Raw genomic sequence first — 24910 nt, forward strand, 5'->3', positions numbered from 1 at the left:
TTTAACCATCTGGGCTAAAAATAATCAAAGAAAATTCCCAAACTTATATCTAATTAAAACATATTTTTAACCAGTGCCTGGTTCAGCATAGATGTTCATTAAATAGTTGTAGAGTGAATGAAGGGCCAGGCATTGCTATGTTCACATTTATTTAGAAACTTTTTTTTGTAATGCATACAGGCCGTTGCAGCCTTCTGCCAGTTGTAAATAACTCAGGCGCCATTTGTAATTCATGGAAATTGGACCCTGCAACTCTCCGTTTTCCTTTGAAAGGCCTCTTGCCATATGATAAGGTATGTTACTAAATACGATGGAACTTTCTTGATCCATCTAAGAGTCTTCATCCTGGAGTATTTGATGTGTAAGGCTAAACTGTCTCTTCATAGACTGAAGAAGTAAATATTTAATGAAAGATAGTTTATGGTTTATCATATGATTTCAATATCCAAGTACAGCTTGTGGTTTATGATATTGCAGGTGTCTATGTTCCAATGGTCCACTTCTGGCAAAGCACTTGGTGTTAGAAAATTGAAGTTTTTAATTGATTCCTTGTTTTCACTTTTCCTTTACAAAGCAGGGACCAAAAATGAATTTGCAGCGTCCCTAAAATTTGAAGAGTGAGCCTCCTGTTAGATTTTTTTCAAAAGGGGAGGACAAAAGTAGAGTAGAAATTTCTCAAAGGAAAAAAATCCACAAATATCCATAAAATGAAATGTGTGATATAGACATAAAGCTATAACGAAATATGACATTTATTTTATTATCTTGGGGTTTGGAGTAGTGACAGAGCAGGGTATGGGGAGGGCAAGATAGCTTTCATGTAAATGTTTTCATGTCAAAAATGACATGAAAATGACATAGACAGTGATTAGGAAACTTCCAAAAGTGAGGATTGTAAAATAGTGCAACTAAAGTGACAATGCTGGGTTCTTGGCATATTAGTCAGCAAAACCTTAGAAGATGAAAAAGTGGAAAACTAAATGGAATTTGCAATCATGATAGCAGTAATAATGAAAACAGAGGAACTTATTGTGAACTTACTATGTGCCAGTCACTGTTTTAAGAGCTTACTTTGCGACAACTTTTATTCTTAACTATCATCTTAATATTTCCATTATCCAGATGATGAAACTGAGACAGTGGGGTAGTAACTTGACTAAAAGGCCCCACATTTAGGAAATAGTATAGTCAGAACTTGAACTCTTAACCCGTGTGCTATCAAGTCCTCTCCAAATTTGGAAATGATGTCTATGTTTACACTTGTAGGAGAATGAATAGAAACTGCCTCCATTCCTCTTTGATTAGATTTCTGGGGGAAAAAATCCTTTCCCTACAGTGATGCTTAAGACTTCCACGTGACTGTAGCTGAAGCCATTTCTAACTTTTCCTCTATGACCTTGGGCAAGTCCCTTCACCTCAATTACATCATTTATCAAATGAGGGGTGGGAACAGATTAATTGTAAGCACTAAAATCCTATGATTTTTTTCCACTAGATACTGCCTACTCTGTGAAGGTAACAAGTGCCTTTAGAGGATTTTTTGATCCCAATTTCAAATTATTTGAATTAACATTAACTTTGATCTTGAAGCAATAATTTTCTTTATTTTCTTTAAAGGATCTGTTTGAACCACAGACTGCTTTGTTGAGATATGTTTTGGAGCAGCCTTATTCCAGGGATATGGTCTGCAATATGCTAGGTTTAAATAAGCAGGTACTGTACTGTGCTAGAAACCTAGTAAATTCTGCATAGAATCTGCACTATTCTTTTCTCTTTTCTTTGCTATAGCTAACTGAGCAAAACAGTTAAGAACTATTTGGTGATTTTTTTTAATATATGGTTTATTAAACAATGTATTGTTCTTATCATTTATATATTGCTTTAAGAATATTTAAATTAAGAAGGAGATATTTTAAAAATTGGTTTATTTTGCATTGCTTTTTTTTCTATAAGGCCAGTTTCAAGTATACCTTTTGCCAGAGAAACCTACACATGACTTAACCATAATTTTTGACTTTTTTTGTTGTTTGGGTGTCTATTTTTATAACCCTTGGTATTTTCAGCATGGCCTCAATTGCTGATTTTTTTTTTTTCTTTTTGGTGTGTGTTTGTTTTTGGTGGTTTAACATGTGGGAGGGTTTGTGCTGACTCTGGGTTCCTTGAGGCTGGCCTCATAGTCACTGTTTTGTCTTTTCTTTTTTTCTTCCTTTATTTTTGTTCTGTCCTGTCTTGTCCTGCCCATCCTCCAATGCTCTAGACCTTGAACATTGCTCAGGTATGTTCACAACCTTACTGTTGTATTGTGACTAACGATACGCTGGCCGCTTTGTAGCCACTGATTCCATTTAGAGAATACATGTATGGTCGGGGCTTGAAATTGGCAGGACCATGCTGAGACCAAGGCCACTAAAATGAATTTCTTCTTGGGATATGAGAGTTGTTTTTGGTGGATTGTTTTTGTTTTTGGTTTTTGGTGTTTGTTTTTTTTAATATTCTTTTTTTTTAATCAAATCAAGAGACAACACCTGGCACGTGATAAAGCCTGTCACTTTTTTGATGGGTTGTTTTTCCTTCCCACTCCATTTTACTGTTTTTCATACTTTAGGGCTAAAGCTAGCCTGGTGGAATTTTCAGAGATGGAAAGATTTGTGGTGGCCTTTATCTTTCCAGACTATTAAAACATAAACAAACAACAACATCAATAAAAATACTTATGTTGCTTTGCCTAAAAACAAAAACAAATTAAAAACAAAACAAAAAAGAGAACAAAAGCACTTTAACAGAGATATGTTACTTTTAAAAGTTGGAGTGGTACGCTTTACATGGGGAAGTTTTTTTGGAAACATGGAGATTGACTAAGAAATGTCACACTCTTAGGTGACCCCACACCTGCTTGACAAACACCCTTCTTTGTCAGTCTTTGCCAGAAGTGTCCTCCTCCTGCAGTGAGTGCCTCGCAGCTGAAGTCCACCTGTGGCAGGAGGAACACGAAATGGCCAAACTTTATAAACCAAACTCTTATACAGTCCCAAGTCTGTTGCAGGACTTTTCACCTTTGAGATTTTAAGCAAAATAGTGGTTCTCATTATTTTTGTTAAAAATTTTTGAGCCCAACATATTAAAATAGACCAGCTTTTTGATTTTAAAAAGACATTCTTGTCTAGGTTATATAAAATAGCGTTGCTGTTTGCAATACTATAGTGAAGGTTGTGCCAGTGCTTCCATTTATAAAGCCCTATTTTTAAGGACATATAGCTTGGCCATAAAACTTGCTCAGTGTTGAAACTTTGCATGCCAAACCTCACCCTAGTAGCAGTATCTCTTTTATTATTTTAAGTTTTTTCTTCTGAAAAATTTACCAAGTCTCCTTGTTTGGACAAGCCTTTGTTCATGTGAAACTGAAACTGCTTCACCCCACAGTATCTGACAGTTAACCTCACATAACCTGTCAATGTAACATCTTAAACACCAAGTCTTTAACTCTGATCAGCTTTCACTTGAGTTAGAGGTAAGTATTCAGTGAACCTTGAAAGAATGCTTCATGCTATGTCTTAAAACTAATTTTTGCAGTGCACTTTAAGGCATACTTGACTCAGTTTCTTTTTGCAGTTTGATGAATAAAGTACCCATGGTCATTTGAGCTGCAAGTACCTTCCCGCAAATATCCTTAGCCATCCTTAGCTTTTTGCTTTTGGGGGCAGCTCGTCTCAAACTAGAAATTGACAAAATTTAGAGAAGGGTGTTTCTGATCTGATCCTTTCAGTAACAAGTTTCAACCTAAAAAAAGTTTATGACTAAGACATAAATCCGTAAAAAATAAAGTTTATAATGGAAATGCTGACAGAACATTATTAATATTGATCTCACTGTAGTGTAAACATTGTCAAAAGTTCACAATTCATCATTGTTTTGGGAGAAAACTGTAGTGAGCGCACTTGTAAGATATATGCTGCATTGACTTGATATATTATTTTTACCACCTGGAGAGCAGGGTAGAAAATGAGAGCACACTGTATAAGAAGCATATGATTAAAAATAAACAAGTTATCTCATCACATCTCTTATCATTACAGAACTATATCCTGCACTATACTTTCTTGTCCTCTCTCTAGCAATGCAATAATTTACTTAAAGCTTTGAAACCTTTTAAGAGCTGTCCATATTGCATTTTCCAGTAGGAATTGGGCTGTGGTATTTTATCCTAAAATTGGTTGCATTCAGAAGGTCATAAATAGCCCAGTTCTGTGACCAGCAAGGTAGTGTTCACAGTGTAAGAATCCTGTTTTGTGTATTTGCACAAGAGTTTGTATTCTTTGTACTGAATAAGAGCATCACAAAACAGATTCACTCCTCAAGCTCTTTTGTGGTGGTATGTGAACTCTGGCTACCCTGAGACAGTGAAGTACTAGACTGATCACTCAGTTTATCCTTAAAAGGCACCATTGAACGTGGTACTAACTGGCATGGGACTCCAGTTCTGATTGGTAGAGAATATGATAAATGACATACAATGGGATTTTTCTTCCCAACCTGTCCTAAATAGATACTGCTTTAAAATTGATTTCTGGCACTGAAATAATGATTTTAAGTTAACTTACGCCCACCTAAGTACAATATGTTAAAATTGCACCACATAAGCAGTACCAAAACTTATATGAAATTGTCAGGGGCCACTTAATATAGGATATGCTTACTAAGACGGAAAGCATTATCATTTGCCATTTTAAATAGTGGTGGGAAAAAATCAGGGGCATGGGTGGGGCTTAATGTTAATGTTTCTGTTAATTCCTTGTGCCTGATTTTCAGCATTTACCAAAACTGAAAATTTAATACAAATTTCCAATACAGTTTGAGCTGTTATGCAGAAATTGCATTGTTAAAATACTGAATTTAGATTCTTATTGTTAACACAGGCTTTAACTAAACATACATATACATATGATGTAAACTAATTCAATTTGTATGCCTATCTCTTAAGACTTAAATTTATGAAAGCTTTCAGCAAGTTGTGTATAGACATAGCATCCATTGGCTTCCAGAATTATCACACCCTATGACTGATAATTAGCCTTTATTCACAGATCATTAAACTGATTTACTAATTTTCATTTCTTCCACTTTATAAAATTTATGTGGTGGAGAATCTTAATTTTAATGTAATTATCTTTTAGCAGTTGAAAACTAAAGCAAAACTTATTCTAAAGTAGTTAGTAGCACAGATCATTTTATACTCCAGACTTTTCCCTCTTTTTTTTTTTTTTTTTTGGTATTATTAAAATTGGCGAGTAAAAAAAGGAACATGTGTAAGCTATCCCTAAACTTGGTGTGAGAACTATCCTTGGATTTAACCAAAAACATCCGGGAAATATAGAGTTCATTCTGATAGATGTTCTGCTACCCTCAGACCAACCAGTGCATTTGGTGCCGTAGAGATTCCTGACTGATTTTATTGTTAACAGAAAATCTGGGGGTAGTCTTGAGTCATGGTATATACTGAAAGCTTATCAGCTTTGACTGTAAATTTCCTAGTTGTTCTTACTTTGCCAAAATCTTAATATTTTTGGTTTTCCTCTAAATCATTAACTATATGACCATCAATCACTGCAGTCCTAAAAATATGTAGGTAAAAATCCAGTTCTCTGAAACAAATAGCTAATACTAATAAGGGAAACTCAAAAATGACCCAGGTGCTAAACACCAATTTTGTTTAGTTTATTCTTTTTTCCTGAAGCAGACTGATGGAAGACCATCATGGATGGAGGAATAGATGACAAATTGGTTAGTTTCCAACTAGCAGCACATTCCCATCACTGAAGAAAAATTCCTACTGGAAATTCTGGCTTTACTTCTTTTCACAAATTTTTCTGACTCTTGTATACTTTGAATGATCTCGCTCTAAATTTGTGTTGTCTGACACATTTCTTAGGTTGTTGGTGGTTGGCAGAACTAGTGAATTTCAAGCCCTGTACACAGTAGTTGTGCATGCTGATTTAAGAAATAGTTTGTAGTGTTGTCTGTTGCACTTTGCTCTGCTTCATGATGATAATTACATTTGGAGGAAAAGTACTGTAGTCCCAACTGGTGGTGTTAATATTGCTCTTCGTAAACCTGTAATGTGATTGAACTGTGATCATGGCATTGTGTTTTTGGAAAAAATATGAAACAACCATTGATGCTTACTGTTTTGGATAGATGTTTGTTTTATTTGCATGCTTTAAGAAAGTGCAGCTATATTGGAGCTTTACAAGTTTGGAGCTGGCAGAAAGCATGCAAAAGAGGGGATGCTCTTCATTATGTTTTGTTTTTTTTCCAAATTTGTCCCCATTTTGCATTTTTCCCCTAAATTTAAGGAAATCATATCCCTTTTTCATGGCAAAAGACTAATAATCACATCTAAAGTTTATAGGGAAAGCATCTATGTTAGTATTGTATTCATTAGAAAGGCTTCCAACTGCCTGGCTATTGAGTCATATAACATTTTATTAAAAGTATAAAAATGGCTTAAAATATGGCTTAACATATTTCTTTTGGTAAAAGTACATTTTTTAAAATCACTTTAAAAAAGCATAAATCTTTTTGCCTCTAGAAAGGGAAGTTGCATTTTCATTTTTAGTGTTTAAACTCAATTCTTTTTCTTGTTTTAGATTTTTAAAATAGTCTAATTTAAAATTAAAGCTGCATTATGTTTGGCTTCTAAGAGGGAAGAGCAGAGATTTAACTTTGAGATCAAGTTTTTTTTTTTTGTAGAGGAAGTTTTCCTTTCAGTATCAGATCAATACCACGCATTGAAAAATAGACATTGAGTAATCTGGAAGCTATTTAGGTATACCTCTGTATATAAAGTTAGTGTAAACATGTGGTGATTACTTTTAAATAAATAGATCACACACTGCTTTGTTTGCTCTCCTGTCATAGTATTTAATTCCTGGAAATCCAGGGTTTTCATATTTTGAGCTAGATTGCAAACTTAATACTGTTATCCCCATTTCGTTTGTCTTTTAAATGATCTTTGTTCAAAAAATAAATAACAAAATTTTCTACTGTGTAGTGCCCTTTGTCATATTGGAACAATGATGTCTATAGTGAAAGTCAAAAGTTAATGGGAAGGCTGTTTTGTGTGAGACCTGAAAAATAATTTTTTATGATACTCGTCCTCTATGATAATGTAACATGATGCAGCTTTAACAGACTAAATCTAACCTTAACTTTCTAAGTTCAACTTCATTCCATGCTTCTCAGCCTCTTGTTACGATTAATGCCCATTAACTGGTAACTTCTGAAACTAACCGGGAGGCTTTTGGAATACTGTATTTAATCTCTGCCCTACAGCACAAGCAGCGCTGCCCTGTGCTGGAGGACCAGTTGGTGGATCTGGTGGTTTATGCCATGGAGCGATCGGAGACCGAGGAGAAGTTTGATGACGGGGGAACAAGCCAACTCCTCTGGCAGCATCTCTCGAGTCAGCTCATTTTCTTTGTGCTTTTCCAGTTTGCAAGTTTTCCACATATGGTCCTTTCTCTTCATCAGAAGGTAAGTACCACACCCTTTGTCAGAGCCACTTTACCTGTTGATTAGTATGTTTTAGACTGGTGTGGATGTTACCTAGTGAACAGAAGTTCCGAGCTCTGATTTCTGTTTTGTTCGGTGCCTTTATGATTTCTTAACTTCTCATTTTCTTGTCACCATAAAAACTGCATTCACTTATTCATTCCACATATTCACAGTGCAAGGACCAGGAGATACAAAATGAAAAGGCACTAGTATAGTACCCTCAAAGAGCTCTTTACCGGTGGGAAGATATAGGTATAAACAATTTGATTATAATATTATAGTTCGCATAATGGAAGCATGTTTCCTTGTGATAGGAATGAGAGAATAGTCCCTATTAAAGACATCAGGAATGGCTTTCTCAAAGGGATCTTGAAACTATTACTTGAAAGGCAAGTAGAAATTTGCCAAGAGGAAAAGATAGGAAAGTGTTTCCATAACAATAAGATGGTCATTTGGAAAGGGACAAAAGCGTGTGATAGCTGGAAAGAAAAATGTAAAAGGGAAAGTGTTGGTGAGATGAAGAAAGCAGGAAGGTAAGGCCAGACATGGAGAACTTTATATGACCCTGTGTTTGTTCTGAGTTAAATTTACTTTGGGAAGCAAATGAGGAAGGGAATGACATCATCATATACAAGTTGGAAAAATTGCTGCTAATGACCACATGTAGGAAGACAGTGATGTAGAGATGGATGGAGCCAAAATCAGAAGCAAAGAAATTAGTAAGGGAGCTGTTGCAGTGGTCCGGATGAGAGATGCTGAAGACCTAAACCAGGACAGAGAGGAGGAGCCAGAAACCCGGTATGCTGGGAGGTGAATACGACTTGGTGACGATAGGTGACAGGGAGTAACAGGAATCTAGGATCACTCACTGGTTTCTGCTTAGACAGGTGAATGAAAGAGTAGAACAATGAATCCAAAACAGGGAATACAAGTGGAAGAGTAAGTTGTGGAAAGGGTTGGTTTTAGGCCTAAGGCTTTGGACACATTGAATGGGAATAAAATAGTGTTGTTGTATCTATAACATCTTGATAGTCTAGATTATTTGGGGGAAATATTTTCATAAGAGTTGTTAAAATCCTTTCAACCACCACTTACCCACCACCCCGATCACCACCACTGGTTTCTGTTATAATCTACAGGAAACCAGGAAACCAGTTGTGTTGGATAACCAGTCCTTGAGGAGTAAAAACAATAAATTTCATCCTTTTGGTATAATAAAGTACTCGTGTTTTGATGAAATATTTTTCGTAATGTTCCAGAATTAAACTTGATTCTCATGCATACATTATCGACTTAATCATGTTTTAAAACATTTAATTTTTGATATGCATAGTTGTTTTGGAGGTCAGGGAGAAAACATATAATATTAAAATAATTTAAAAGGCTTTGCTGGGTGTGCCTTGAGTGGAGAAAAAGTAATTAGTAAATGTAAAAGTTAGATGCTATAAATCACAGCAAGATCCTTTCTGACCCACCTCCTAGAGAAATGGAAATAAAAACAAAAATAGACAAATGGGACCTAATGAAACTTCAAAGCTTTTGCACAGCAAAGGGAACCATAAACAAGACCAAAACACAAACACAACTTGCAAATGAAGCAACTGACAAAGGATTAATCTCCAAAATTTATAAGCAGCTCATGCAGCTCAATAACAAAAAAAAAAAACAACCCAATCCAAAAATGGGCAGAAGACCTAAATAGACATTTCTCCAAAGAAGATATACAGATTGCCAACAAACATTTGAAAGGATGCTCAACATCACTAATCATTAGAGAAATGCAAATCAAAACTACAATGAGGTATCACCTCACACCAATCAGAATGGCCATCATCAAAAAACCTACAAACACTAAATGCTGGAGAGGGTGTGGAGAAAAGGGAACCCTCTTGCACTGTTGGTGGGAATGTAAACTGATACAGCCACTATGGAGAACGTATGGAGGTTCCTTAAAAAACTACAAATAGAACTACCATATGACCCAGCAATCCCACTACTGGGCATGTACCCTGAGAAAACCATAATTCAAAAAGAGTCATGTACCAAAATGTTCATTGCAGCTCTATTTACAATAGCCCAGAGATGGAAACAACCTAAGTGTCCATCATCGGATGAATGGATAAAGAAGATGTGGCGCATATATACAATGGAATATTACTCAGCCATAAAAAGAATGAAATTGAGCTATTTGTAATGAGGTGGATAGACCTAGAGTCTGTCATACAGAGTGAAGTAAGTCAGAAAGAGAAAGACAAATACCGTATGCTAACACATATATATGGAATTTAAGAAAATAAAATGTCATGAAGAGCTTAGGGGTAAGACAGGAATAAAGACACAGACCTACTAGAGAATGGACTTGAGGTTATAGGTAGGGGGAAGGGTAAGCTGTGACAAAGCGAGAGAGAGGCATGGACATATATACACTACCAAACGTAAGGTAGATGGCTAGTGGGAAGCATCCGCATAGCACAGGGAGATCAGCTCAGGGAAATCAGCTCAGTGCTTTGTGACCGCCTGGAGGGGTGGGATAGGGAGGGTGGGAGGGAGGGAGACGCAAGAGGGAAGAGATATGGGAACATATGTATATGTATAACTGATTCACTTTGTTATAAAGCAGAAACTAACACACCATTGTAAAGCAATTATACTCCAATAAAGATGTTTAAAAAAAAAAGATGCTAACTTTCTGAGAACAAGGTTTCTCTCTCTTTCTTTTTTTTTAAACTTTACTGTATCTGTTTCTTTAACTGGCTGTGTAGATTTGTATTTAAACATTTTTTACAGTTAGCAGGGCGAGGACTGATTAAAGGCAGAGATCATCTGATGTGGGTTCTCTTGCAATTCATTTCTGGAAGTATTCAGAAAAATGCACTAGCTGATTTTCTCCCTGTCATGAAGCTCTTTGACCTTCTGTACCCAGAAAAAGAAGTAAGTTTTACTAAATAGTTAACAATGTGATTAGAATTATGTCTAATTTATGTTTAAGGATTTTAGTGTGATTTTGTGAAAAGAGCACTGGACTTGAAAGCTGGCAACATGGTTCTTTTCCAAGTTTTTGTGATTGCTGTGATCATGGGATAGACATTCAGTTTTTCTTGACATTAGTTTACTCCTGTATAAAGTGACGAAATTGAACTAGATTATTTTTGAAGTTTATCTTAAATCACAGTTGAACATCTAGTATGACAAGCTCTTTCTCTACCTTCTAAACAGGGTTACAGTTTTTAAAAGCATGAAACTGTTTTAATCTATACACAGTTGAATGACCACATAATATCAGTATCTGTTAATATGGTTTTTTTGGTTGTTTGCCAATTGAGTGTGTCACACTAGTGTTTTATTATATAAGGTATTTGAGTAAAATATGGTATATATTGATGATTGTCATTTTTTAGAAACATTTTATTATGGAAATTTTTAAATGCACAAAAAATGTAGAGTAAATAGAAAAAGACACTCATGTCCCATCACCAAGAATTTTTTTTTTTTTTTTTTTTTTTTTTTTTTTTTTTTTTTTGGCTGCATTGGGTCTTCATTGCTGTGTGTGGACTTCTCATTGCAGTGGCTTCTCTTTGCTGCAGAGCACAGGCTCTAGGTGCTCAGGCTTCAGTAGTTGCAGCACACGAGCTTATTTGCTCTGCAGCATGTGGGATCTTCCCAGACCAGGGATCGAACCCGTGTCCTCTGCAATGGCAGGTGGATTCTTAACCACTGTGCCACCAGGGAAGTCCAAGAAATATTCTTATTTCGTCTTCTTTCCTCATCTTTTTTATTAATGCCGATGATTTTAAAGCAAATTCCAGACATCCGTGTCATTTCACCCATCAATAAACAATATGTTTTATGCTACTCATTTAGATTGCATGTCTCTTATATGTTCTTGGAAAGCATATATGTGACTTTTAGAAACTCTGTATTCATATTTATCACACTCAGTAAGATAATGATGTGATTAATTTTTTTCATAATGATGTGTTTAATTTTTAAAGAATAAAACTTTTTTAGTAAATTTATTTGATTATTTATTTTTGGCTTCATTGGGTCTTCATTGCTGCATGCAGGCTTTCTCTAGTTGTGGCGAGCGGGGACTACACTTCGTTGCAGTGCGCAGGCTTCTCGTTGCGGTGGCTTCTCTTGCTGTGGAGCACGGGATCTAGGCGTGCGGGCTTCAGTAGTTGTGGCTCGCGGTCTCTAGAGCGCAGGCTCAGTAGTTGTGGCACACGGGCTTAGTTGCTCCGTGGCATGTGGGTTCTTCCTGGACCAGGGCTCGAACCCGGGTCTCCTGCACTGGCAGGCAGATTCTTAACCACTGCGCTACCAGGGGAGTCCAAGAATAAAAATTTAATGATTATGAATGCTTTGTGGCAGTAGGAAAAGCTTGACTAAGCACCTGTGGATTTCAGTTATTTTCTTGGCAAGTAAAAACAATCTTGCAGTAGTTTCAATATTTGATAGCTGTTAGATCTTCTGATTTGTGTTATTGAACAGTCAAAGGACAGTTGGAGCTAAATTATGAGATACAGCAGAAATGGATTACTAAAATATATATAATTAGTTAATTCTACTCTTTCTTATATTTAAATTGTTCTTTTCTAGTTTATCCCAGTTCCTGACATTAACAAACCCCAGTCAACTCATGCCTTTGCAATGACCTGCATTTGGATTCACCTCAATAGAAAAGCCCAGAATGACAACTCCAGGCTACAGATTCCAATACCTCATTCCCTAAAGCTTCACCATGAGTAAGTTGTTTGTAGCTTGACAGTTCATTTTTTTAATTTAATAAATAGTGGGTTGTAGACTAATATTGGTCTCAGTATTTATGTGAAGTATGGAAATCTTCCCACATCCACTAGAGGTAAGGGTAAATATTTAATGTGTACGTTATAACTAAGGGAACCTGATCAGTTGCAGCAGAAAGCAACTAGAAGATTAACCAAGCCTGTTTATAATGTATGTGGAGATATATTTTTTTTTTTTTTTAATTTTCAGGTCTACGCTTTTACATGTTTTACCTTAGTTAAAATACTTAATTTCCAAAACTATGTGAAAATGTTTCAAAATTGTTTAAGTACTTGGAACTTGAGCATGATCTGACTGGGATATCTTTCACTCCCTGGGCTGCCAGGATTGATTGAGCTGGTCTGGCTGGCATGCTCCCTTACATCATTTCCAAAGCTGCGATTACTCAAAGAAGATGCCCTCTTTTAGATAGGACTGGGCTTCCGTCAAGGGTGTTAGGATTAGGAATAGCTGAACTTCTGAAAAGGACTGTCAGATCTCTTCATAGGAGACTGTAGGGTAGTCAGACTTCACATTTCATTTGGCTTTCATTTTATGAGGTAACCCTTAACCATTTTTTCTTAGTGACATCTGTAATGAAGGTATATTATTGTACTTAAGCAAATAGATAAGTAGAAGACTAGTTCATGAATCTGTGAGTTATTTCTTCATTATCTGAATCTTTGTACAGTATATATAGTACATACTTAACAACCATTCAGTGTTCACTTATCATTACATTCTTTCTAAAATGCTTCTCAGTCTTTTATATGTGTTAACACTGTGTTTTGGGCAGAAACTATAATACCTATAGGAATAAATATATGGTTGCATGAAATTAAACTTTTTTAGAAATGCAAATTACCTTTCTAGAAATTATTTGCATTTTTTTTCTGTTGAATGGAACTTGAAATTTTAGGTTCCTACAGCAGAGTCTTAGAAATAAAAGTTTACAGATGAATGACTATAAGATCGCCCTGCTGTGTAATGCATACTCTACAAATTCAGAATGTTTTACATTACCCATGGGAGCTCTGGTAGAAACTATTTATGGAAATGGAATTATGAGGATACCTCTTCCTGGAACGAGCTGTTTGGCTTCAGGATCTATTACTCCCTTACCAATGAACCTCCTGGATTCACTGACAGTTCATGCCAAAATGAGGTATGTTCTTTCTTATTTATTTCGTCCTATGCCAGGGAATTGATATCAGCGCAGCAAAGACTTGATTTCATGATTATGTGTGTATATTTTATGGCCAGGCATATTTTTAAAAACCTTTAGGTTTATTTTATTACAAAAATGGTATTGTTTATTATAGGAATTCTAGAATATACAAATAAACCCAAAGAAAATGAAAATAATTGCTATAATCCCTCCATAAGAAATAAGCATTGTAAAATTATATTTATATATATGTTTTGAGTCTTTTTTCTATGTGTAAATATATGAATTTATAGGGGGTATTTTTGTTTTTTCAAAATGTGTTCTTAACTACAGTACTATTTTATAACCACCTTTTTCTCATATAATCTATTACACACCTGTTTTTTGGTTTTTTTTTAATTAAACATGTTTTTAGTCTAGTGCTCTTCAGGAACATCTGTTTTAATTGCTACAAAGAAGTCTTTTGTGTGTCTATGTATGATTCTTTAGTCAGTTCCACATAGTTGGATACTGAGATTGCAGTGTCTCAGTGTTATAAAGATGGCTATGAAGATTATCTTTCTGGCTGTCTTTGCACCTTTCTGGCTGTCTTTGCACCTATCCATAATTCCATTTTTATCAAATAATTTGCTGGAAGTAGAATTGCTGAGTCCAGGGATGCAAAAACTGTAATATCTTTCCTATGTTGACTGTACATAAGAGTGCTTTTAGAATTGACATTTATGGTTTCTAAAAGACAGAAAGGGCTGTGTTGGGTGTGATTCTAGAACCTCAAGTGCCCATAGGAGCCAAGCTGATAATGTAAGTGAGTGATGCCTGCCTGGGGCTGCGTGAAGGCGAATCAGGTAATAGTGTGCACGGAAGCCTGCGTGTATAGAGGGGTTGAGGCTGACTGGAGCGGGAGGGGCTCAACTTAATGGTGCTGCCACTTGTGCTAATTTCTGCAATGTAAGAATGAACATTAGTGAATCTAGTTCTTGTTTTTTTTGGAAAGGGCTTTTATTTCTAGACTCTCAACCATTAAGTGTTGGCTCAAACTTCAAACACTGCCTAGGTCAAAGAGAATGTATGTGTGGACCTCCAGGTGGGGGGTCATTGATTCTAGAAAAAACATGCTCTTTTTCAAATGGTTAACACTGTGCTAGAATTATACAAGCGCTTTACTGGCATATGTGACAAAATTGAGGAAAGTCCCTTTAGTACCTAATATTTGGGTCTTACCAGTGATTTGTTAAGTAATTCTGTAACAAAAGTTAATTTCTTAAATGGTTTTAGTTACATATTTGAAAAAGAAACAGCCTAAAACCATTCAAGCATGTACCCAAATTTTGAGTTGGGTACATGAGTTGTACCCAAATTTTGCTTTTCTGTGAGCAGAGAGATCCTGAGGCACATTGAAAGCAGCGTGGAAACCAGAATTAGTCTCAGGTTGTACAGTGCATCACTACCATGTGTCCTGTACAACCTAAGTGATTAAAACAGAGCTGATTCATTTCATATATTTAAGTTCAGATTTATACCAAGTTCTCAATAAGTAGAATAATTCCTGTGTTTATGTCAAAAGTAATGAATTTTTATTTTCTTTTATTTTAATATGTTGTTTCTCCTCAGCCTTATCCACAGCATTGCTACCAGAGTGATAAAACTGGCTCATGCAAAGTCCAGTGTGGCCTTGGCTCCAGCCCTAGTGGAAACGTACAGCCGTTTATTGGTCTATATGGAAATAGAGTCTTTGGGCATCAAAGGATTTATCAGTAAGACAGGACTTTCTGGTGTTTTTAACCATTAACGCTTCCATTCATTCAATGTATACTTTTCTAGTTGTTAGGGATATAGCAGTGTACAGAAATCACTGCCATCATAGAGCTTACCTGCTAAATGAGGAAGACAGACAACAAATGTAAATAATCGAAATATGGAATATGTCAGGTGATAAACCTTACAGAGAAAAATAAAACAAAAAAGAGGGATAGACTCTCACAGAGGGTCAAGGGAGTGGGATGCATGTTTTAAAGTAAAGTTATGGTTAAGAAAGGGGGGTGTGTAATTGTGCTAGGTGCTTGGGATGCAGTGAGCAGGACAGACATGATGCCTGTACTCATATAAAAACCAACGGTCCCATTTGCCTCTCTTTCTGGTTTGCCCGGGGCAGCAATGAGTACCAAGTCTGACTGGCAATAGGCAGGGGGTGTTCCTGCATTGCAGAAGACATTGTACGACGTCTGTTGGTTGTTATGCAGTTCTAAATAATAGATATTTTCTAATATGGAAGTGTTTTTCTGATTTGAGGTAATTTTAACCTTTTATTAATACAGTATCATTTTAACCATGGTTACTCTTTTTTCCAGATAATTGAAAGTCAAATTAAACTTTATTAGCAGGGAGGGGGGGGGTGTGATGCAATTTGTGTATTAGAAAGTGATCCTCATGCTTCAAAAGGTTGGGAACAGTAACGTTATGAAAGTAATTTAAAAGATAACTGAATAAAAATAAAGAAGTGAGGAAGGTTAGAGTAATTTTTTTCCATATCCTCGCTCTTATTTTACCTTTCCAGATGAACTTGAGTATCATTTGTCAAATTCCAGAAAAAAAAAAGCAAAGTTGGTATTGTTGGGTTGGCCAGAAAGTTCGTTTTGTAACAGAAAAACTCGAACGAACTTTTTGGCCAACCCAAAAATTAGGATCTGGATTTTCTTCCTTAAAATTAAAGTACAAATTATGGAGAAAATTTGGAAAATATATGAGTATATATGTGTGCATGTGTATCTGTATGTTTGTATGTGTGTGTGTTCATGATCAGAATCTTTGCATGGATTTTATTCAGTGTGACTTTTCTTCAGGTATCTCTTAATACATAGCTGTTACTGATTGGTGCCTTAAACTGTCTTGTTCCTCAAGGTCAGCTTTTGCCAACTGTTTTCAAGTCTCATGCCTGGGGGATCTTGCACACGCTTCTTGAGATGTTCAGCTACCGGATGCACCACATTCAGCCTCATTACAGAGTTCAGCTCCTGAGTCATCTTCATACTTTGGCTGCAGTTGCACAAACCAACCAGAACCAGCTCCATCTCTGGTGAGCTCATTGGAGACTGTCTTTCCTTGGATTTATTAGAAACTTTGTTGGAGATGGGGAACTTAATCCATTACCTCACAGTATTTTTATTCACTGTCATAAAACTCCAGGGCTTCTGGAGTGTTTTATTTCCAGTATAGAAGAAGTAGAATCCAGCGTTTTTAAATAGAAACCTAGTAAGATAGTTGAATTTTTGCCTAGGGATCTGTGGACTGAGAACAAGTACTTCCAAGACCTTCGACATTGTATTCTAACTTAGCCCTTTAGAATACTGGATTCAAATATACTTCAGATTATGGTTAAAGTATCACGTCATTTTGATTTTCTCTAAGTGAAAATACATTTCAAATTTTAAAGGACGTACTTTTTGAAATGCTGTGCATCCGGGTGAAATTTTTTAGTCCTGCAGGCTACAAGCTATCTTTTTCAAATGTGTAAAAATGTCAGTTGGTTTTTGCTGTAAAATTTGGCACGTCGGGCTTTTAAAACAAATTAAGCAAAGCTCATTCCCACACAAAAGACGAGTTCATTTGTCTGTTTGTTTTTAACCAAACAAGGGAAATTTATAGTTTGCATGTTTTCCCATTGTGATTAACCTAGAATTAGATTTAATTCTGTAGTTCTGAGATGTTATCTACAGCTTAATCTTTTAATGATTGTTTTTGTTCTCCCACTTTTCAGTGTTGAGAGCACTGCACTCAGGCTTATAACAGCATTAGGTAGCTCGGAGGTACAGCCACAGTTTACACGCTTCCTTAGCGATCCCAAAACGGTGCTTTCAGCGGAATCTGAAGAACTGAACCGCGCCTTGATATTGACCTTAGCTAGAGCAACTCACGTAACAGGTACAGTGAATATGCAGCCACTACCAACAGACACAGATGAGTCAGAGTGTGCTGTGTCCCTCCTGACTACTACGGGGCAGGGGGGAGGGTAACCTACTGAAAAGATTCTTCTCACTTGTTTCCAAAAAACCAGTTGTTGTTTTGATATCTTCACCATTTCAGTAATTAATGTAAATTCTTCTCTGTGTACTACCATTTTAACTAGGTTGAACATCAGTTTTGGTCATCTAACATCATTTTAAAGTCATGGTTCCTGAGCTTTTTGGTCTCAGGACCACTTTATACTCTTAAAAAATAATAATAATAATTGAAATTCCCAAAGATTTTCTGTTATATGGATTACATATATGATATTTACTTTGTCAGATATTAAAGTAGGAGTTTTTTAAATATTTGATTTATTTTAAAATAACAGTAATAAACCTATTGCATGTTAACATACATGATGTAATTTTTATGAAAAATAAATCCTGTTGTCTCCAAAACAAAACTTTAGTGAGAAGTACCATTGTTTTACATGTTTTGCATCTTTCTTTTTTTTTTATAGAGCTGCTTTATTTATTTGTTTGTTTGTTTATTTTTGGCTGTATTGGGTCTTTGTTGCTGTGCGCGGGCTTTCTCTAGTTGTGGTGAGCAGGGGCTACTCTTCGTTGCAGTGCGCGGCCCTCATTGTGGTGGCTTCCCGTTGCGGAGCAGACTCCAGGCGCACTGGGCTTCAGTAGTTGTGGCATGTGGGCTCAGTAGTTGTGGCTCGTGGGTTCTAGAGCACAGGCTCAGTAGTTGTGGCACACGGGCTTAGTTGCTCTGTGGCATGTGGGATCCTTCCAGACCAGGGCTCAAACCCGTGTCCCCTGCATTGGCAGGCAGATGCTTAACCAGTGTGCCACCAGGGAAGCCCTTTGCATCTTTCTTTAATGTCTGATGTAAAGGAACATTGCTGGATTCTCTTATTTGCTTCTACATCTCATCTATTGCAAGTGTTATTTTAGTAGAAGTAAGTAAAAAGGAAATGGCCTCACACAGGTAGGAGATGGAAAGGGGAAGAGTATTTTAATAGCATTTTCAGCTAATTATGAATATTGTTTGATGTCACACAAAATTGAAAAATTGATAGTTTCTTAAATGGAGTACAAAGTCCTATCAGTGAACTCTTCGTACTCTGTTACCTTATAACCCACTGGTCTATTTTGTACATTTAATGGATTTTGTGTTCATGCATATTTTGTAAATTCATGAATTGTTTTTTTTAGAAAACATTGGTTTGCTGAGTTCTGTAGATAGAGCTTGTAAATGTTGACACATTTCATTATGTAGTATAAGAAAATTACATTTTTTAATCTCACTACAGATTTCATTAGAAAAATTCTTTAAGTTTTGGAAAACTATTAGGCTTGTGGTAGTGTATATAAGTTTTCCAAAATTCTAATTTTCACTTGAAAGGTCAAATTTTATCATTGGTAAAAGATGCAGTCATTTGTTCTTCTTGAAGTGACAGACTCCCTTTGTTAATTTTCAAGAAAATGTCTGCCTAACGCCCAAATCCAGAAAACTATATGTTCTTTCAAGTAAAATCGGAATTCCATTGAAAAAAAAGAACTAATTTGACCCAGTACTCAATCGCACAAGTATTTTTCCTCAAGATACCCATCATACTTTGGTGTGTAGGTGGAACACCTTATGTGTACTTCCATTTTATCACACAGAATATTACAAATAGATGTACTTAAGGGCTGAGATACAATCTTTTTTACTACTTTATCAAGGATATTCTTAAGTGAAACTGGCACTTTTTTTTTTCCTGCTAAGAGTGTTTTGTGGTGAAGATTACAGTGGCTGTTAGTATTGTTTGGTGCCACTGTTTGATTTGTTCTGAGGGCCAGCAGTGTTACCCACCATTGCTTTTGTGCCATCAGTGCACATTTCAACACAGTGAAATGGCCAATGATATCTTAGTATTATTATTATTTCAATAGCATTGACCTCATCGAATCCTTGAAAGGATACTGGGGACCCACAGAGTCTACAGACCACACTTTGAGAATGGCTATTTTAAAGAAATAGTTATTGAATTTAGCAACCTCAAATACCTTTGTGTAAACTGTCTTATTTTACATAAATAAACCTCTTTGGTTTAGAGAGTTATAGTCTATAGCTGTTTGAACCACCAGAAGAGATATGTGGTACTTTATTAATTCTATTTCCTTGGCTCAGTAAAGTGCTAATACCTCGTTGTCAGAGTGAACTAAATGAGCAGTCGTGATGGGCCTGTACCAATCTTTTATCATTGGTGCGCTGTAATTAAAAAAAAAAAAAAGATACCAGATGTCTTTTGTCTTCTTTTCACTCGTTATGTTCACATTTACCGATGTGATTACTAGTTAAGTAGTGAATGCACTGCAGTGAAATTCTCTGAGTGTACATACTTGTGACTTCTCTGTGAAATCCTTTATGAATTGTGGCCATGATCTTTTATATCTGGGTTACATTTGTTTGCTTGTGTTTAGATTTTTTTACAGGCTCTGATTCAATTCAGGGAACTTGGTGTAAAGACATCCTTCAGACCATCATGAGTTTTACTCCTCATAATTGGGCTTCACACACCCTTAGTTGTTTTCCAGGCCCACTGCAGGTAATTTCATCTTGAATTATATATTGAGTCTACAGTATATGAAATCATTCTTCCCATTTACTGTGTTATTCTAGAGAGTTTTGATGATACCCAGAGAAAATTAGCTTTTATTTCTTTTTTTGTAAATCCTTGCTATTACTTCCAAAATCTCTTGAGTTTTTTCCTTGTCTTATTATAGGACTGGATATGTTTCTAAAAATTTAATTGTTATGGCTTCATCTTACTAGTGAACAGTTTTAGAATCTTATGAGATTTAACACATTAACTGAAAAATTCTTTCTCATAGAACAGCAGTGGGGAGAAATACAGTGTAATGGAGCTTCACAGAATACACATCATGTACATTTGACTGATTTTTTAAAATCACACAAAGAGAAAACTATAAACTTGGCTTTTATAATATGGAGAAAGGAAAACCTCATCTGACTTCCACTTCGCAGAGAAAATTTTAGGCATAATGAACATCTGTTTTCTGTAACTTTTAATAGGGCTGGAACAGTAGGTCTTTTCAAACTTATCAGAATCACCTGGAGCGCTTGTTTAGCTAAAGATCGCTGGACCCCAGCTGCAGAGATTCTGATTCAGTAGGTCTGGGATAAGGCCTGAGAATTTGCATTTCTTACAGGTCCCAGGTAACACTGATACAGATGGTCTGGGGACCATACTCTGAGAATCACTTGGCTAGTGTAATGGATTTTCCTTATAGATATACTAAGATATGTAACCAAAGAGTACTTAAATTTCTTTTTCTTTTCCTTTTTTTTTTCCCAAAGATGAGCAGAAGTATCAACAGATGATTGAAGAAAGTTTGAAATTCAGGCTTGCTTGGAATTTCTGTTTAGAAAATCTAGGAAAGAAATTTACAGATAATCCAATCAAGCCTCTGTATTTTCCCAGTATAGAAATTCAGGCCTTGATTACTGAGCTGCTTGAGGTGACCTGGAATTTATTAGTGTTAGAGTCAAGCCTGGAGCTGGTTTCTTGACTCTGTAGCCATAGCCCTTTTTACTACAACCATTGAAATAAACTTCTGTTCTTCCTTGTAGGCATTCTTTAAACAAAATAATGTACCTCAGGAAAGCCGTTTTAATCTGAAAAAAAACGTGGAGGAGGAGTATAGGAAGTGGAAGTCAATGACGAATGAAAATGACATCATTACCCACTTTTCTGCACAACGCTCTCCTCCTCTCTTCCTTTGTCTTCTCTGGAAAATGCTCCTGGAAACAGATCATATTAATCAGATTGGCTATAGGTAAGCCAGAAACCTAGATCTGCATTCCATTTGGCAATCCATTATACCCTACAGCAATGCAATTTATTTTTTACTCTCTGCTTTCCAGAGTGTTAGAGAGAATTGGAGCTAGGGCCTTGGTAGTCCATGTGAGAACATTTGCAGATTTCCTGGTATATGAGTTCTCTACATCAGCTGGGGGTCAGCAACTCAACAAATGCATTGAAATTCTTAATGACATGGTATGGAAGTACAACATCGTTACATTGGACAGATTAATTCTCTGCCTGGTAAGAATACATTTACTTAAGAACAGATTTCTAAGCAGTCCCATTCTCTTTTGGATCGATGTGTGTGGCTAATGGATCTTGTGCTGATCTGTTCTGTGTTGTTTCTAAGGATTTAATAAATTTATACTGTAAAACAAGTATTGCTATCAATTCCCGAAGGAACTAGAGATTCCCCAATTTCTTCATTCATTCAGTAAGCATGTACTGAATATCTACTGTGTTGTATGCACAGAAGGTATAGAAGTAAATAAGACAGATGTGGTCCTGGCCTTGTAATGCCTTGAGTTGATTCTCAAAGGCTCCTAATAGAGGCAGGAAGTAGTAAAAGGTCACTGAATCTTTTTTCAGTACTTATAACCATTTCTGTACACTTTGGTAGCCATAGTCATAACTGAGTGTTTCTTATAGCCACCCAGTATTCCCCAAGCAGTTTTTTCTCCTGATTTTGATGTCTATTTCAGACCAAATTTTAAGAAAAATCACTGAACCAGGCTGGACAATGCTACATTTTTTTTTTAATACTATAGTGGTGATATTTAGGGAGCTTAAGTGGTTAACATTTACCTCTTAGCTGTAGAGCATAGATATAAAGATGGTTATAGTCTAGGAAGGGAAATAAGGTAAGTTTATAAATCAGTAAAATAAAAGGATAAGTTAGAGGTGTAGGGAAAATATTGCCAGGCAACAATGAGATTACATCTACCTAGGTGGTAGATCTTAAAAGGTAGGTTAAATTTCAAAAAATAAAGATGGACATTCTAGGTGAGAGCCAAAAATAGGCAAGAAAGGGTCAGATATGTTGGAGGAATGCTGAACAGTTTTTTTGGGGTAGACTAGACATATAATGAAATTCTAATAATCGTGAGTTTTACTGTTTTCAAATTTAGACTCTTTAGAGCCATGCTTTTGCACAGGTTGGGCATTTTCATTTAATTTTTCTGTTCTTCTCCAAAGGCCATGCGTAGTCATGAAGGGAATGAAGCCCAGGTTTGTTATTTCATAATTCAGTTGCTGTTGCTCAAACCAAATGATTTTAGAAATCGAGTAAGTGACTTTGTGAAGGAAAATTCCCCAGAACACTGGCTACAGAATGACTGGCACACCAAGCACATGAATTATCACAAGGTACTAATTAAAATTAGTGCTTCAGTTAATCCCTTTTAAGGCCAAACTTTGGTATTTGGCTATTTGACTTGGCTGTTTTCTCTGCAGCTCTGCTCTTTTCTCTCTGGTCTGTATAGAAGTGAATTAGCTCCCTTAACTTTCTCAAGGTTCTAGAGTATCTCTAATGTTAAGAATAAATTGAAACTACAGTTTTAGTAGACATGGGTACTTACAATACAAAATGAAAAGCGTTATTACCAGTCCTTTCATATGTAAATCTCTTTTGGTATATCTTTGGGATAATAGAGATTTTTGGTGAGTAAAGGACTCTAGATTTCATTGCATTGCAGGAACAAACACAGTTTCATACTCTTCGAAAAATGACAGGTTTATTTAGCTCCTTTTTTAAGAAAATTACAAAAGATCCCATAAACATTTACCATTTCCTCACTTCCACAGAAATACCCGGAGAAGCTCTATTTTGAGGGCCTGGCAGAGCAGGTCGATCCTCCTGTGCCGATCCAGTCTCCATATCTACCCATCTATTTTGGAAATGTGTGTCTCCGTTTCCTTCCAGTATTTGATATAGTAATCCACAGATTTTTAGAGTTGCTCCCAGTATCCAAGTCATTGGAGACTCTACTAGATCACCTGGGAGGCTTATATAAATTTCATGGTGAGCTTTTTCAAATTTTAATTCCATCTAATAGCTCTATAGACAAAACTAAGCTGGGCATGACCATTTGGGTAATAGTAGTTCTAAAGGTTTTATTTTAATAATTTTTAATAAAAATGTTTTTGAGGGGCAGTGCTATGTGATGATGCCATGAAGTATAAAATAGAAAACATAAAAATATCAATAGTTAAATCATAGCCAAAAAAAAAGTAATATACTAGAGAGCCCTTATTTTATATATTGTGTGATTAATTACCAAATCAGTATAGGAGGGAAGTATGAGTTCAGAACAGACTAATGTTACTATGAGCTAAACAGATCTTGGCAGGCTTCTTGGATGGATAGTGTTTGAACTATGATGTATGTAATTTGTATAAAGAGAAAGGAGAAGAGAGCATGATAAGCAGAAAGAATCCTTTGGAAAATCATGGAGGTGTTAAAAAACAAGACATTTTGAAAACAGTGGGCTAAATTGTACCTGGTGGTAGATCACCGTAAATGCCAGGCTGAGAAGTTAGAATTTTATAACCTGCAGATATTCAAGAGTTAACTAGAAGTTACTGAGTAAAGTCATGGTATGGAAAGCATTCTTTTAGAAAGGTGAGTCCAGTTCTAGCCGCAGCATGTCTTGGAAGGAGGAAGCCATTTCAAAGACTTATGTCAAGACGTTCAGGTGTATGATTAGCATCTAAACAAGTAGGGTGGCATTGAAAATGAGAAAGAAGGGACAGATAGTCAAGGAAGTAGGAATTGGGCTTGATTGACCAGTTATGGGGAAAATATCAAAAGAAAGAAATCGAGGACAACTCTAAAGCTTTGAGCCTGGTAACTGGGGCATGGTGAGGTCAGTGGCAGAGCACAGAAGTCCTGGAGCAGCCACTGTGGGGACAGGGCGTATTTATCTGGGGGCAGTTTTTCTTAGTCCTTAATCTGAGATGTCTCCCTTCAAAGCAGAAGTCTGAATTGCGTTTTAGCACTGCAGAGTAGGTATGAAGTTCAAGGGAGCATTCCTTTAAAAATACTTTTCTTGGGGCTTCCCTGGTGGTGCAGTGGTTGAGAGTCCGCGTGCCGATGCAGGGGACACGAGTTCGTGCCCCGGTCCGGGAAGTTCCCACATGTCGCGGAGCGGCTGGGCCCGTGAGCCATGGCCGCTGAGCCTGTGCGTCCGGAGCCTGTGCTCCACAACAGGAGAGGCCACAACAGTGAGAGGCCCGCGTACCACCAAAAAAAAAAAAAAAATGCTTTTCTTCTGTATTGGGTAATGTATGCACATGATGCAGTGAAAAGTAGTTAGTCCCATCCCTATCCTCCAGCTAGTCAGTTTCTTTCCCTGTTGGCAATTACTATTACCAGTTTCTTGTGTATCCTACCTTAAATACTCTGGAGTTGGTAGTTTATTTTTTTTCACAAATATTATGTAATATATACATTGTTCTGCACCTTATTTTTTTTAACCTTTATAATGTATTAGGGTTGATTATTTTGTATCAGTACGTACAAAGCTGCTTCATACATGCCATAATTGACCTAACCAGTCCCCTGTTTTTCACCATTTACA

The 24910-nt window shown here is 36.3% G+C and overlaps 1 protein-coding gene across 2 annotated transcripts in view; it reads left to right on the forward strand.

Moving 5' to 3' along the window:
- The window catches only part of MED23 (mediator complex subunit 23), a 42320-nt gene that overhangs the window by 9767 nt on the left and 7643 nt on the right, over positions 1-24910 (forward strand). The window contains exons 9-23 of one of the 2 annotated variants that reach the window (XM_082855678.1): positions 181-293; positions 1618-1713; positions 2258-2275; positions 7330-7530; positions 10339-10482; positions 12151-12296; positions 13256-13501; positions 15116-15258; positions 16403-16577; positions 17259-17422; positions 19927-20051; positions 21098-21303; positions 21392-21572; positions 22527-22697; positions 23136-23352. In XM_082855678.1, the coding sequence (XP_082711804.1) occupies positions 181-293; positions 1618-1713; positions 2258-2275; positions 7330-7530; positions 10339-10482; positions 12151-12296; positions 13256-13501; positions 15116-15258; positions 16403-16577; positions 17259-17422; positions 19927-20051; positions 21098-21303; positions 21392-21572; positions 22527-22697; positions 23136-23352 (2346 nt within the window). The remainder of the gene's footprint in view (positions 1-180; positions 294-1617; positions 1714-2257; positions 2276-7329; positions 7531-10338; positions 10483-12150; positions 12297-13255; positions 13502-15115; positions 15259-16402; positions 16578-17258; positions 17423-19926; positions 20052-21097; positions 21304-21391; positions 21573-22526; positions 22698-23135; positions 23353-24910) is intronic. The other variant, XM_082855679.1, reaches the window with a different exon arrangement.

This window comes from Leucopleurus acutus, assembly GCF_964270905.1.
Source record: "Leucopleurus acutus genome assembly, chromosome: 15".
Taxonomy (NCBI): domain Eukaryota; kingdom Metazoa; phylum Chordata; class Mammalia; order Artiodactyla; family Delphinidae; genus Leucopleurus; species Leucopleurus acutus.